The sequence below is a fragment of the Pyrgilauda ruficollis genome, unplaced genomic scaffold (assembly GCF_017590135.1).
Source record: "Pyrgilauda ruficollis isolate IOZ18807 unplaced genomic scaffold, ASM1759013v1 scaffold15, whole genome shotgun sequence".
NCBI classification, from domain to species: Eukaryota; Metazoa; Chordata; class Aves; order Passeriformes; family Passeridae; genus Pyrgilauda; species Pyrgilauda ruficollis.
The window spans coordinates 4,126,962-4,143,497 of record NW_024513654.1 but is presented as its reverse complement, the minus strand read 5'-3'; the positions used below and the strand labels follow the sequence as shown (position 1 = coordinate 4,143,497).

Sequence of the window (16,536 nt, the reverse complement as noted above, 5' to 3'; positions counted from 1 at the left end):
ATGCTTTCTGTTTTCTGTGCTGCCTGTTCTGCTGCTCTTCCAGCTCCCTCTGTTGAACAAGCAGTTGGTTTAATTATTTTCTTTCTGCTGGAGGCTGCAAGATAAGTTTCCATAAAGCATCTTACCCTGTCTGGGAGCTGGTAATGAATTTTATTGAACCAATCTGCTCATCTGAATGAAACTTCCCTGGTGGGATTGGAACAAAGCTGGATAAAGGATACACAAGACCAGTCTTGTTAAACATTAAAACCATAACTTCTGTATTTGCAGCAGCATATAGAGATAACTGATGCCATTATTTTTTGCTTTCTACTTTGCAGGCATTGTCTCTTAGGATATTAGATATAAACTGTAGGTGAAAAGTACAAAGTGATGGGAATTAGGGTTAGTTTATAATGCTGAATTTTTGTCCCTATGGATGACTTATTGAGTCAGGCTTTCAAACTGCTGGTAAAAAACCCCTTCAGAGCCAGCAGTGAGCTTCCAAATTAAACATGCAATATTTTCTCTTTTTGCCAAAACTTGAAGTAGGTCAAGCTGGAGGAAAGCTAGGTTCAAGTTAGCTTTGCCAAGCAAAAGATAAATGCCTCCAGAATTCTGTTTTGATTTTTGGGTTCAGTAACCTAACCCTCCAAATCCTTAAGTCTAAACCTGCACTTATACGTGTCCAGGTTCATTGCTGCTAATAGAAATAGTCTAGTGACATGATTAAATACATGGTTAAATTACCTGGGGAGGACCAGGATCATTTAGACAACAGATAAAAAAAAAATATTTAAAAACATGTCACATCACTATAAGCGTAGAGATTGACTTTTAAAAGTGTGAGGAAAGGGAGAAATGGCACTCAATGTGTATTGTACAGGCAGGTGATGAATCAAAAAAAAAAGCATTTATTTGAAGTATGATCTGTTTCAGAACACCCTTGATTCATTGGCAAGTGTGGATACAACCTTCCCTCCCCTTTTTTATTTTTAATTGCTGTACAATGCAGTGTTTGCTGGATTTTAAGAATGTTTTAGTGGGAATGTCTTCAACTATGTGATATTTAATATGTTTAGAGATAAGATCTTGAAAGGAAAGTATAATGGTATCCTACTGTCATAACAGAAAAATCACATCAGGTCCTTAAATCGTAACATCTTCAGAGGAAGACATCACTGTATGTAGGAGGAAATATAATTATTTACAAGAGATACTTCATTAAAAGAAAGTAAGATGAATCATTGGCTGGTGTCTTGTGAGAATATAAAATACTTTTAACTGTACACATGCATGCTTAAAACTCTTGGGCTGTTGCTTTCATGATTCTTTAGTGTTCACTCTCCAACAATATCATATTTTTACTTCAGCAGCTGTTTGCTAATTATTTCAAGAACTGTTGGAAGTGGCTTATTTCTAGTATCATCAGATGTTTGCTTTGTACAGCAGAGCATAAATATTCCTTTGGTCTTTTAATTGTTCTTGATTTAATGGGTACCTGTTGTGGAAAAAGTTCTCCAGTGTAAAGAGCCCACACTGGATGTTTCTGTACCAACCCACACAAAAAAATACTCAAAGAAAACAGAACAAAATCCCTGAGGGATAAAAGCCTCTCTCTTTTCCTCTACCCTGTGAATGTATTCATCCTTCTGTAACATTTGTTCTGCCAGCGGAGCAGGGTCTTAACATTTGAATTTTCTTTTTTTTTTTCTTTTCTTTTTTTTTTTTTCAGGGTAAATTGCCAGTCCTTCTGCTTGGTCAGTCTGCAGACCTGAGGCCAGGGGAGTTTGTGGTGGCCATTGGAAGTCCCTTTTCCCTGCAGAACACGGTGACCACGGGCATTGTCAGCACCACACAGCGCGGCGGGAAGGAGCTGGGGCTGCGCAACTCCGACATGGACTACATCCAGACAGATGCCATCATCAATGTACGTCCCCTCTGGGCTGCTGCCCTCAGCCCTGATGTTTCCCCAGCAGAAACCCCTCCTGGGATGCTGTTCTTAGGAGCAGGGAGCATTTCCCTCCCTGTAAATCTGGACATCTGCACCGCAGCATCACTTGGTTGTTACTTAGAAACCCCCCCAAGGAGCCACACCAGGCACAATATCTGCCTTCACTTCAAAATCCTTGCAGATTGCAAGGGAGGAGGCAGTATGCTCTGGCAAATAAATATCTTTTGGAAATCCAGCTTGTTTTCTGAAAAAGAAGCCAAGCTTCATTTAGGGTTCAAGTTTGTTTCTGCATTAAGGCAAAACAATAGTTTTTGTACTTCAGATCTTGTCCTTGTAAGAAATCTTCACTAACAGCTCCCAGAGCTGTCTTAAAATCTTCTCAGTTTCTAGTGTGGCACTAAGAAAACAAAAGGAAAACCTTGGCTGTCTTAACTTACTCTGGCAGGAGAAGAAAAACTAAGTATTTGCAAAGCTCAGCTAAAATGGGTGATGTTAAAGTATAGTTTTATGGGTTTGCTGTTTAAGACAGTTCTATTGCATGGATTTAATAGACAATGGAAACAATACTACAGAAATATTGCAAAAATTTCTTTTATATCTTGCTTGCAAAAAATTGGGAGGTAAATACTAAAATGTGTTTAACTTATGTTTATTTTCAGTATGGGAACTCTGGAGGACCCCTAGTAAATCTGGTAAGAGTTTCTCTAAGTTTGCTTAGTGTCAAGCTTATTGCTGTTTAATTAAAAAAAAAAAAAAAAAACAAAACCAAACAATATACCCCACCCAAACCAACAAAAAAAAAAAAGCAAACTCCCCCCACCAGATGTGGGATTTGCAGCTTTCGATATCTGGCTGACTACACAAAATTCACATGGCTCTTACTAATCAGTTGTCTCTGTTTTTGTTGGCAAAAAGCTACATTTGGATTTCAATATTTAAGATGTTTATGGTTTGCATATTTTCAAACAAGTGTAATGTTTTTTTTGCTCAAGCCTTTCAAAAAGGGAAAAACACATTTTACAGTGAGGTGTCTGCCCTTGCTGTTTACCCTGAAGCTGGCAATTATTTTCTTTTCACACAGAAGCTCAGCTAAATATTTCTAAAACGTATCTACCCTTCCATTTTGAATCACACAAAAAAAATCCACATGTTTTCAGGATGAAGCTGGCAATTATTTTCTTTTCACACAGAAGCTCAGCTAAATATTTCTAAAACGTATCTACCCTTCCGTTTTGAATCACACTAAAAAAAAAATTCTTTTCACACAGAAGCTCAGCTAAATATTTCTAAAACGTATCTACCCTTCCATTTTGAATCACACCAAAAAACTCCACATGTTTTCAGGATATTAGGGTTTATTTGCCAATATTGTAGAATGAACTGAAGCAGGTTGCAAAACTGTGTGAGAGCTCTCAGGTCTCCTGAGGGTACATGGGGTTGAGTCCTCAGGAGGTATGGCACAGACTGAAACTCAGAACTACTCAGAGTTTCTGCCTTGGAGGAGATTTGGCAATTTTTTTTTTCCCACCCAATTCACAGCACACATTCAGTCACACTTAATCTTCACTTAAAAACACCTGTAGTTAGACAATTTTTGTCTGGAATGAACCAGAGAATGAAACTGGTGAGGTTTCAAAAGAGATGACATCAGAGATGTTTCATCCAAAGCTCTTGGAGTTATATTGCCAGGAAAACTTTTGATTTTGGCAAACTGTATTTTTCTTTATGTTGTTATGTAATAGTGGCTCAGGAGCAGTCGGTGCCATGCTGAAATAAACACAGAATAGCTGCAGAATGTGTTGCTCATCTGCTGCAAGCATGAGAATTGCCCAGTTTGGATCTCTTCTGCATCAAGATGAATAATCACATTGATTTTTCAAAATTCCTAAGTAGTGTTTTATCAATAGACTCAAAACATTATGCTTAAAACATAGAAAATAGAAGACCAGCTACAAAATGTGAATTTGTCTTTGTGACTGCTTGGAAGAAATAATCCATTCCTCTTTGAGGCGCTCCATATTTGCTAATAAGGTGGTTTGTTATTTTGTTTTTTTTTTTTTTTTTCCTCCAGGATGGTGAAGTCATTGGAATCAACACATTAAAAGTCACAGCAGGCATCTCATTTGCTATCCCATCGGATAAAATAAAGAAGTTCCTAACTGAATCCCATGACAGACAAGCTAAAGGTACTGTACTTGGGAAGAGGAAAACCAGAAAATAACCTGGTCTAGTGGGTGGCATCACTGCCCATGGCAGGGGGTTGGAAATAAGTGACCTTTAAGGTTCCTTCCAACACAAACCATTCTGTGAAAACAGTGATAAACCAGAAAGTCAGCAGCCTGGCTGGCATTAAGATTAAAAAAAAAAAAGTAGCCAAAACTCTACCTCTACACTAATTCATAAATAGTAGCCAACACTCTGTAAGAATGGCTAAGAAAGTAAAAAAAAGCTAACTAGCAGCGTAAAAAATAAAAACAAAAACAAAAACAAACAAACAAAAAAAACCAAACCAATTTAAACTGCTGAAGAGTAAAAGAACATTGCTACCAAAATATAAAAAAACTACTTATAAAAGTCTGCCATATAAATGCTCATATCTCCAAAAATACAACCAATAACAAGCACCAAAACAATAAGCAAATAAACCAAGCCGCAAAAATAAGACTGTCAAAAATAGACCTAAATTAAAAACATAAAAAAAATTATTCCTAACTCAGATGATCAAACCTCAGAAATTATTCCTGAACCTCAGATGATCAAAATAAAAATGCCACCTATAAATAAACACAAAACCAAAAAGTAAATTTAACCATAAACGGTATTCCTCAAGTTATCCATAACTATAAAATGTGTGCTACCATAAAGCAAGTAAAAAATAGAAAAAAAAACATATAAATATCAAAAGTCTGAAGAAGTGAAAGATAAAGTTTTGAAAGCCAGCAGCCCGTGAGGCTCTTTAGGTCAGAACAACTGATCACAACTCGTTTTCCTTTTTGCAGGAAAAGCTGTAACCAAAAAGAAATACATTGGCATACGCATGATGTCACTAAGCCCCAGGTAAGTAACCAGGGTGGCTCCTGACCCTTCCCCAGCGTGGTCTCTGCATGCATTTGGATCCAGCTGGGGACGTGCAGCAGCGCCCGGGAGGTTGGAGCCAGCACCGAGGGTCTCTGTGCGTGCTGGTGACAAAGCCAGCCAGCCCTGGTGACAAACCCAGCCAGCCCTGGTGACAAACCCTGGCCACCTTCTCCTCTGCATCTGCCACCTGGTGGGACTCTCCTCTAGACTCTTCTATGAGCTAGTTCTTAAACAGCTCCTGGCTTTTTCTTCTCCTTAATGCTTCAGAAGAGAGTAGCTAGTGCCTGTGGCTCTGTCCTGGGTTATATCCATGTTGTTGTATGTTTTCATGGCTTACGTCAGCTACGTGCGTTCTTCCATTCCTATAAAGTTATTTTCATTAAACAATTCACTTAATGTCAAATGAAGCTTTTGTGTGGACTTGCTTATTCATGCTCAGACTACAAGAGACTCATGAGCAGGTAATGCCATGTCCTGTAAAAATAACCAGAAGTTTTCCCTTGGGCAGGATCCACAGGTAGAGCAGAGCATTGAAACACAAGGGGCTGGGGTTTTTTAGGTGTTCAGGATTGCAGGAGGTGATTCTGTCCCTCTAATCTGCTCTGAGGGGACCCCACCTGGAGTTCTGCATCCAGCTCTGGGGTCCCCAGCACAGGAAGGTCATGGACCTGTTGGAGCCAGTCCAGAGGAGGTCCCAAAGATGATCAGAGGGGTTGAGCACCTCTCCCATGAGGAAAGGCTGAGAGAATTGGGATTGTTCAGCCTGGAGTAGAGAAGCTTTGGGCTTTACCTAATTGTGACCTTTCAGTACCTGAAAGGAGCCTGAAAGAAAAATGGGCAGGGACTATTTACAAAGGACAAGGGGGAATGGCTGCAAACTGAGAGAGTGGGTTTAGATGAGATATTAGGAAAAAAATCTTCCCTGTGAAGGTGGGCAGGCCCTGGCACAGGGTGCCCAGAGAAACTGTGGCTGCCCCTGGATCTCTGGAAGTTCCCAAGGCCAGGGTGGATGGGGCTTGGAGCACCCTGGGATAGTGGAAGGTGTCCCTGCCATGGTAGGCATGGGGACTGGATGGGGTTTAAGGTCCCTTCCAGCCCAAACCATTTTGTGATTCAACAATCTGCGCATTCATTCTAAAGCTTTGAAATGTTTGAACTCTGGTTGTCTGTGTCTATTGAAATGGCTGCCTTTACCAGAAATAGACATTAAAAAGCTGTATGCATGCAAAAAAATGTAATAATTCCTGAAATACACATCTAAGGGTTAAAATGAATGCTGAGGTGACATACCAGTGTGTGTAAAACACCTCAACTCGTGTTAAGTGACTTCAGCAAAATGCGTGGGGGGTTTTTTTCCTGTCTTGACAAAATATTTTCTTTGCTATTTCTTCATTTTTCAGCAAAGCTAGAGAGCTGAAGGATCGCCATAAAGACTTCCCTGATGTTGTCTCTGGGGCCTATGTCATTGAAGTCATTCCAGAAACACCAGCTGAAGCGTAGGTTGAAGTGCTTTTTTCTCAAAACCACTGCCACTGACTTAAGGGGGTAACGATGGAGACTGTTCCTGCTTAACTGGCTTTCTTCATTAGGCTAAATTAACAAGGCTGTGACCATCTGATTGCTGTTAGGTTGTCTGCTGGAAATGGGTTTGTGGTTTTATTCTGGTCCCTGATGGGCAATACTGTAACTGTATCAGGGTATTGCAGGGAAGCCCTGTCAGCCTTCCAGGCCCAAAGGGAAGGGATTCAGGGGGTGTGAAAACTCCTTTTTCGTTTTTCTCAGCAGTTGCTTCCAAGGCATCTGCTGTACCAGTGCCAGTGCTGAATAAAGACTTTTGTTCCTGCACACTCTCCATGGCCCTGCTGGTCACTGCAGGAGAGCAAGTGAGAAGCTTTTGGGTCCACTTTGGAAGAAATGTCCATCTCAGCACTGGCCAAACCCAGCTCCCCTGGCACACCGTGGGGCTGAAATCCTCTCTTGGCAGCAGAGACTCTTCCATGTGAGAGCTTTGTCAGCAGTCACATTACTGGAAGAGCGTTTGGGCTTGGACAACTGACTTTTTTTGCTCCTATTACTCAGTATTTGCTCAGAAGCTGGCCCTGCTGGTTGGTACCACGTCTGGCTGAAGCCTGGCAGCTGGGCTGTGGTCACTGGCTGGCTTTTGCTGGAGACACTTTTCTCTCAGGGTTTGCCTGATAGGAAACTGCTCAGTAATCCAGGGCAGGAAATGGGAAACCTTATTCATTTTCTGAAGCTAGGGACCATTTAAGAGAGGAGTAAATCTTAGTGGCAACAAAGAGGTTTATGTGGCACCAAAGGGATGTAGGCAGAAAGCTGCTTGGGGCAGGCATACATTGCCTTTTGGGAAGACTGCAAGGATGGTTGGATGGTGTGTTTTTAGGCAGTTTGGGTGTAAGATAAATAGTGATAGCTGTCCAGCATGCTCTCTGAACTGCTGCTGTGTTTGTAGATGATCCCTGTTGGCAGTGCTTGTCAGGCAGAGCACTGCTGAGTGTCTGCAGTGTGAAGGAATGTGCAGGAATGATTGGGCTGCTTCAGTGTGGGGCTGGAATTGCTGCCTTGGTGTTCAGGTTCAGTCTGAAGGTGCAGAACAGTCATTTAGGAGTGTGGGTGATAGCAGAGAGTGGAGAGGGACTTTGTGAGGGAGAAGAAATGAGGCAATGTAACCTAACGTGAAGGAAGACCCAAACCAAGGTGCTCCATCCAAAGGCTGGCCTGGCAGTCAAAATGCAGCCCATGTTGGCTCTCCCCCACTCCCATCCCTGCCTCAGGGGTTTCCTTCTGCTGATCTGCCCAGCACTTTTGTGGATGTGCAGAGCTGCAGTGACCTGTCCTTTTAGCCACATGCAGAGGCTGCATGAAAAACCATGCAGTGACTCCCTCCACGGACACGTTTTGAGCCATGCCTTCTGTAGGCAACCAGATTTGTTGCAAACATTGGCCAAGGGCACCCTGCTTGCAGGAGACACTCGTGTCAGGCGCCTTCTGTGGGTGGAAGGGGCCAATGAGTGGTCTGTGGTTTTGTGAAGGATTATGCTTGTGAAGGGTTGAATCATGTCTGATCTGTGTCGGGTAATTTTTCCATAACTTGGAGCCAGATCGTTGTGCAAGACTGGGCAAGATGTTGTGGTCTGTGGCATCCCTCACCAGCCATTTCTTGGTGCTGGCAGCAGCTCCAGCCAGCCTGGGGAGAGACACAGCCCTGCTTCTGCCCTGTCTTGCTTTGAATCAGAAAGGTTCAGATTTTGAGGTCAGAAAAATGGATTTTGGCTGCTATGAGCAGCAGAGGAAGGACACATTTGATTTTTGGTGACCAAACAAGATGTAACACACTAACATGTGTTACTTTGCTCAGGTTTAAAACATGAAGGATGGGTGAAGTGGCTGCCAGTAACCTGTATGCAGAACAGGGGCTGGAACTGCTTGTTAGCACACAGTGCCACTCAGGTTGCTTCTCTATGCTTCAGGTTGCTTCTATGCATTCAGGAACAAAAGCTTGGGGAATCTCCCCTCTAAAATGAATCTGCTTTGTTGCAATTATTTTAGAAGACAGATATCAACACCTAGGATCTTTATTGCAGAATTAACTGCCATTTGTAACAGCGAATTCCTTTGAATACAGTGAAATACGGGATTCATCAAACTTGTACATCCATCAGATCCTGAGGTTTCTGCACTTTATTGTAACCTTCACTGCTTCCTAAATTCTGATTGCTTTCCTCATGGCTGCCATGTCTGCACAGCTGCTGTTGGGTGGGAAATAGAAATAATCCAGCGCTCTTTCTTTTCTCCCCCCCTAATAGTAAAACTGCAATTATAATAACACATTGCTGCTTTGTGTTTCCAGTGGTGGCCTGAAGGACAACGATGTGATTATAAGCATCAATGGACAGTCGATAAGCTCAGCCAGTGATGTCAGTGACATTATTAAAAAGGACAGTACGTTGCACATGGTCGTGCGCAGGGGCAACGAAGATGTGATGTTAACAATAGTTCCCGAGGAAATCGACCCCTAACCAGAAACATGAGCTGGATTTCATGTTTTCTTTTAACAGCAATGGACTGCTTATATTCTCTCTGTGCTGGTACAGGAAAACGTTAGACTTCTGACCAACATTCTGCTTGTTCAGTGGATTAGTATTGGCCAACAGAATAACTTCTACTAGGTTTAAGGTGCAAAATCAGTGTAATTTCACATACTCCAGATGATAACTTTTTTTCCTTCTGTATTATGTATGCAATGTATTCTTTACTGGCTTTTACATCCCCCGCTTAACAAATCGACGTTTGCTTCCCTGTGTTGAGTAGATTTCCTGTCATTTCCTCTAAGACTTAAACAAAACAAAACCCACGCACACAATGTGTGCTGTGGCATTCAGGTATTTATAGGTTAGCTGTGTTTTAACTGGAAATGCCATTGTAAAGGAGTAGTCAGCCTAAAAGAAAACACAATTGGGAAATAAAGTTTGGTTTATAAACACAAAAGGAATCCCAACCCAAATAACCTCCCAAGGATCCCGTGCAGGACTTTAATACTATGATATTTTCCTAGTGTTATTAAAAGAATTCAACAGTATTTCTTGTGAGTGACTCATTTTGCTTCCCCTTACGGAGTGGTTTTCTTTGCATGGCATATCTGCCTGGGAAGATGTCCTGGTGGTCTCCTTTTAATCATCATTTAATCACATGACTTATTTTTTCAGTATGTTCCTTTTGTTTGTGCTTTTGTGCATCTGTTCCCCTCAGCAAGGCTGGGTTGAATTTGTCATATTGCCTATGTCTTCCAGATGTTGATGCATTTTCCTTACTGTTTTAATTACAGCTCCACCAATGCCTGGAATCTGTTTGCCCACTGTAGAGATTGCCACATGGTGGATCACAGATCTCATACCATTCTGGTTCAGATATCAGGGTGTCTGTAACCATTTAGACCTGGCCTTAAGCTCTTTAAAACAGGCCTGGTTTATCCAAATCTGGAGTGCTGGTGTGTATATGGACCTGGTTTTGTCTCTGGGAAATTGGGCATTCCTCTAATGGGCATTAATCTTCATACATATGTTTATTGATGCCCTTGAAGCTTGGGGGTGGTGAGTGGGTTTGTCTTGCTGTGAAGGAGAACAATCTGCTACACCTAATTACAAGGTAATTACATTGGGTGAATATTAGGCTAAGCAGCCTTTTCTTTGATCTGTTGTAACATGTATTTCAGAGAATAAATCCAAGGGCTGTAGACAAGTTTTGGTGACTCTCATTCCTCAACAGGCTCTTCTTTTGGAAAAAGAATGTTTTAGTAAACCTCTCCAGCTGGGTAGCTGGCAGTTTATGATTTTTAAAGAAAGGGCTGTATTCCACCCAAATGCAGCAATAAATCCTCGAGAGCTGGATTCCTGACAGTGCTCCTTCTCCTCCCAGCTGTGTTTTCTGGTTCAGTTTATCCCAGTCTGAGGGGCCTCTGTATCCCCAGCTGCCAGTGCCTGCCCTTGCTCACCTGGATCACTGTAAATGTGCAGACTGTGTAGCATTAATTATTGCAGTGTGCCTTTCAGTGTAGTATTGACTCCTGGCAGGATGGAGCACCTCATTACCACCTTGTGCCTGGGCTGTGGAAAATCACACGTGTGAAAATCTGCCAAAACACTGCCGTGCCAAGCACTGCCAGGCTGCAATCCTTTCCAGCCCCAAAAACTCAAAGCATGATCTTGCAGAAGTGTTTTGTAGCATCTTTGCACTGCAAGTTCATCCTGCTGATGTTGATTAATGTTCCAGCTTGCTGGTGAAGTGGTGATATGTTTTGGAATCTGTTTGTGCCCCGTGTAGCACAGAGTGGTGATACACAGCTCTCAGCAAAAATGAGTTTAAAAATCACCTGCCTTCTCTAGTACTCCACCTACCCCAACTAGCAAAAATTAAACTAAAGCCTCAAAGCCAGGAAATTGTATTTAAAACCAAAGTTATTTTTCATCTGCCTCTTTATTTCAAAACAAGCGCTTGCACAATTTGCAGAGCTGATTGATTCTTTTTGTTGCTGTTGCTTGTTGTTGTGGCCTCTTAATATGCAAACTCATTAATTTTCTTTGTGTGGGCATTAGGAAAGAAGCAAATGAAATTCTGTAAATGGTTTCCCTGGGTCACTGGGATTAGTGAAATATTTGACCAGAATTCTAGCCCTGAGCTCCATCCAGTGGGATGTGAGATGGTCTCATATCGCAGCCATTCACTTTGAAAGTGGTTTTCTGACTTACCTTTTCTTAATTTGTAATTAATTTCTGTGCAGTGGATATTGGTAACCACATGAATATCATAAGGATGAATATTTAGAATTTACTTTCCTTGTATCCAACCATGCAGCTACCCAGATGGTTTCTTACAATCAAAGTATTCTCCAAATGATTTTTGAGTATTTGAACTAAGATTACTGATAAGCAGAGACGTGGAAACAAAGTTTTTCTTTAAATACAATTGATTACCATGTATTTTTGATGTATTGTGGGGTTACAGATTTGGAATAGTTTCTATTCTTTGTTATTTCAGCAGACAGTTCTTTCCAAAGTGCACTTGAAAATACTTTGTACAGAATACCTTTGGCACAGTTTGTTTAAATATCAGTTTCCTGGAAGTTTTATAAGTGTTGGATGCCAAATCAGGGAAATTGGACATTCTGGCTGGATTTTCAGTATTTTGGAGCATCTGAAATGGAAACTGGAGTTGCTGTGTGATGCTGAGTAGATGGCTACGTGTGCTGCACTTGGAGGTAGTTTCAAAATGCAAGTTCACTTATTCCATACGGGAAAGGTCTTGAGCTATAAAAAATGGTCAAGACTAACAATTGTCTGGTTTCTGTGGCTTAGATGCCAAGAAGTAAAATCCTGTCATTTCATTGCCAGAGGATTTCTTTTTTTCTTTTATTTTCCCCCTCTTTACCTAGAACTATTTTGTATTCGTGTTAAGGTAGCTGAGGATATTTTTAAAACCACATCTTTCCAAATTATGGTGAGAGGGACGTAAGGCATGATTAGATTATAGACAGGTTCTTATTGTATGTCAGAAAAGTACTGCAGAACTTAACTGTACTGATTATCTATTGAACTGATTAAACTGCAGCTGCAAATACCCAGCGAAAACAGAAGTGATAAAGGCAGAAGTCACCCACCCAGAGCAGTGAACGATGAGAGCAGTGAGAATTCAGTTCTGTGTGATGGTAGGTCACTGTGAGTCCTTTTCAGGTCCCCCCAAACCCCATCTCTTGTGCAAGATGCTGGCAGAGAAGCCAGAGCTGGACACTGGCCCCAGGATTTAATCCAGTTCAACCTCTTTGTACCATTCCTCTGTAAATATGCAACAACTAGATGAGTTAAGGATTGTTTATTGCATAAAACTACTGCTAAAACCAGTGCATATGTAAATTGACTATTTGGGCAGAGAAAGTAAAGAAAGAAATAACAATTTAAGCTATCTACATCTGCTGGGAAGTTTTCCTCCAATTTTCAGGGTTTTGTTTAGTAGTCATGGCACTGCAGCATCTATCCCCATAAACTTTCTGAGGAAATGGGTAATAATTAGCAACTGATTAGAAGGAAAATGAGTCAGAGCTAAAGCATACGAGTCAAATTTACTTAATGTGGTAAAGAATTCAATTTAGGAGCTTGAAAATGCTGCATAACATGCTGGAGAAGAAAATTAAATATTTTTTCTGTTCATTCCTTTTCTGTTCAGTGTTTATGCAGAGACCACAGTGATTTTCAGAAAGTTTGCCATGTGGATATTTGAGGGAGATGGACTGTGGTAGCAGCAGTGCAGTGTAATCTTCCTTTCCCCTCTGAAATGGAGCTAATGGTGCAGAGCACCCCTCCACAGAGGGTACATTTGTGGGGTGTTATTGATTGTGATCCAGGATGTGTTCATGCAGTGACTGCAGGATTTGCTGTGTCTGCCTGGACAGCCCCTTTCCCAAAATCCCTGAAAGCAGAGAGAGAAGCAGCAGCCCTTGGGCCTGATCCCACAGCTGCAAAAAAAATTAGGTATTTTTCATGGAATTAGACAATGATTTGGGTTGGAAGGGACCCTAAAGACCATCTAGTCCCAGGGGCTGGGACACCTTCCACTGTCCCAGGCTGCTCCCGTCCTAGATGGGCACTGCCAGGGATCCAGGGCAGCCACAGCTTCTGTTCTTAAGAACCTGTGGACAGGTGAATCCACGAGAGGGCGAATTGAAGCTAAAAACCCATCCCAGCCTCTGTGGGAACTGAGTCTGGAGGTGTCACTGTGATTTGGGCACTGTCTGCTGGTGCTGTGCGTGGCTGTGCTCAGGGGGTGACCTGCAGGAGGAGGGGGTGAGGAAGGAGTCCATGGAAGCCTGAACTTAGTGTCTGCCCAGAAGAAGTGCTGAAAGCTGTCCTCATAAAAATTTATTCCAATCTTCCAAGGAACTGGGCAGTTCTGGCAAGGAAAAAGTAGATTTTGTCTGCATCTCATCTCCGGTAAGTTCGTGTGTCTGGCAAGGAAGGAGAGTCGACTGTCTGATTTGGAAAATCAGAATGTTTCAGCATGCTGTGACTGTTTGAAAGTTCTTTGCACTTGTAAGAAAAAGAAACCAACCCACCAACCTGCAAATCAACCAGAAACAGGCAAATATAACAGAAAAGGAGCTCTAGCTGTCACTCCCTGGTACAAAACAAACTGTAATAAAACCCAAGTGTAATTAACAGAGGAATAAGTGTACATTTCCTCACATCTCAATCAACATTTGACTTGGAGGTCGGGATCCTGAAAGGAAACCTTCCTTTTGAAGAGGAGTTGGCAAAAGAATGCTTCATTTCATCAGTGTGGTTAGTGAGAGATCAATATTTTATTCATGTAACAGAGAAGGGTTTACAGCCATGAAAATGTTGCATTTGCATAAACAGCTATGTAAAGGATAATGATAGACTGGAGCTAGGACACACATCTTGGGTTTGTTTTGCAGTCCAATAATTTTGCTTTCATTTATCCTCAGCTAAAGGGTTTTAATGTTTGTTTGTTAAATGAAGAAGAATTTCCACAGGGAAGGTAGGGCTGTGCAAAAGGAAAAGCTCCACTGGGATCAGTTCCAGCCTGTACAGTGAGTTCCTGTGAGCACTGAAAGGTGCAAACCTTTTCACTCCTGCAAAGGGCTGGCTTTATTGCCTGGAGAACAGAGCAGTATTTTTCTTCCTTTTCAATTAAAAGCCAAAGGTCTCTGCTCAACACTGTCTCTGCCCAGGACAAAAAGAAACAATAAGAGCAAATCCCAGCCCACAGATGTTCACAGTGTCATTTGCCTCCTTACCCAAATACTGGATGCTGCAGCTCCACTCTTGGCACAGCACCTCTGAAGACAGAGGACAATTGTCCTCAGGGATTGTTTTATTCTCTTTCTATCTCAGGTCACATTTTCTATCCTGGGCCCCCTTACTGGGAGCATCTTTTCAGCTGGTCCAGATCCTTTTAGAGGTGCCCAGTCTGGCCACAGGGCATCACTTGCAGCATATGGAGAAAGTAAAGACACTCAGAAGATACAGCACTTAATCTATCTGTAACTAGCATGGAGTGATGTTATATAGGATTATATTCATTTTTTAGCTCTGCTTTCAGTATGGGAGGGTTTGAAATTGCAGCCTGAATATTGAATATCAGGTACTTTCTCATCTTTGTCACTGAAGTGCTTCAGACTTGCTTAAAGAGAAGTGGGAGAAGCTTTATTCCCAAAATTTAAAGGGTTGATTATTTCATCTACCCCAATCCAGATGTCATCATATCCAGGTGTCACCACAGGCAAACCTTTGCATAAATTTAATATAACTGTCTTGTGACTATAACATTCTATTAACCACCTGTTATGTAATTGTAAATCCTGCTGGTTAGAATCAACCATTATTTGTTACATTCAAATACGACAATTGCCTGTGCAAACCCCTTGATCCAAAATGACATACACAAATTACATGACATTAACGATGTTGTTATTACTAAAAGCTGAAACTTGCACTCATTACAGGAGAAAAATTACAGCAGCCTACCAAACATTTGCACTTAACAAAATTATTAATGTTTTGAATAAAAATGCAGTCTTTCAGATGAGGTTAGCCTCTGGATTTCAGGTTGCCTACATTAAATCTGATCTGTGGCAATTCATTTCCTTAAGTCTGTTTTCTTTGCCTGCATTTCTCCTGGCCCACAGAGACTCAGAAGGGTTAATAGAGGATTTCTAAGGTGAGCACATGTCCTAGAGAAGTGTATTTAGGGTCTCCTATGGAGGTGGGCACTGCTCAGAAAGCAACAAGATGGACAGTCAGCGCTGAGCTTGCATTTATTATGAAAGGAATTTTTCCTTTTTCTGTTGTTTGAGCCATTCTGTGAGAGATCCTGAATGGGAATGTGGAAAAGGTGCCCTGTTGTTTCAGGTGTCATTGAAAGTGAAGTAAGGATTGAACAGATGGCTGGTGCACTGAGGAAGGTGGCAGGGCTGGCTGTTGATAGGAAATACCATTTTCTGAGAGGATTTTGCCTCCAAGTTTTGCCTGGCACTTTATTATTGTGATGAGCTGCCTGTATGTATTTTATAAAGTGGAGGTTGTAATTCTTGCAGTCTTGCAATCTGTTTGGGATCTGCTTTAGGGCATTTTCTGTTTCTGGATCAGATCCTTGCCAAACCTCAGCCACAGCAGGGAAATTGTGCTTCCAGGAGAATCTGCTTCAGCAAAGAAGTAGAATTGTTCTATTTACAACAATGGCCACAGAAAATGATTTCCAGACACTGGGCAGTGGCTCTGAAGAACAAGGAATGGGAAATGGCACAGAAACCTAAGGCAAAGAGCCTTGATGTGATCCCAAACCTCCTGTGGAAGGGCAGTGCAGGAGGGGAGAGCTGGGGCTGCCTCCCCTGGCAGCATCAGTGCCAGGCTGCAGCTGGGGCTCGTGCCTGGTCCTGCTTGGATCTCTGAGTGGGAGGCTCCCAGGATACAGCCTTAAATGTCTGAATCTCTGAATCTCTGGCATTTGGTGCTGGAAGTCAGTTTTGCCTTCAAATACAACTGCAGAACTCAGTCTTGCGTCTGTGCCGGTCAAGCAGCTGTTCCCCTCATGAAGGATAATTTTGTGCTTTCCTTTTTGTCTTTTAAACAATTTTATGGATACAACCATAAAATCTCTCCTTTTTAATACAAGTGCCCTTGGCTTTGAAATTTTTTAATCTGGCTGTGGTCTTATTTATTTTGTCAGGGTGGCAGAAGTGTTTGATGCAATTACAGGCCATATTGGGAATAGGAGGCAGCACTGCAAGGTTTATAACCAGTAGCAATCAGCCCAGCTGAATTAATAAAACCATTGTTCTAAGTTCAAAACAAGGTGGGATAGATTGTTTAGGAAGCTGGCCAAACTGTATAGGCAAAAGTATGTGTTAATAATACATAGCACTGTTTCTTTATGCAGGGGGTGACTACGTGGGAAGATTGTCAATATTTGTTTGATAGCAGCGTTAAACTTTATTT

At 41.7% G+C, this 16,536-nt stretch overlaps 1 protein-coding gene across 1 annotated transcript in view; it reads left to right on the top strand.

The window, feature by feature from the left end:
- The window catches only part of HTRA1 (HtrA serine peptidase 1), a 33,550-nt gene extending 23,942 nt beyond the window's left edge, over positions 1–9,608 (top strand). The window contains 6 exon segments of the mRNA XM_041461132.1: positions 1,715–1,909; positions 2,593–2,625; positions 4,005–4,119; positions 4,933–4,990; positions 6,412–6,507; positions 8,880–9,608. Of these exon segments, the coding sequence (XP_041317066.1) occupies positions 1,715–1,909; positions 2,593–2,625; positions 4,005–4,119; positions 4,933–4,990; positions 6,412–6,507; positions 8,880–9,048 (666 nt within the window). The 3' untranslated portion in view covers positions 9,049–9,608.
- Positions 9,609–16,536: the final 6,928 nt, after the last annotated feature.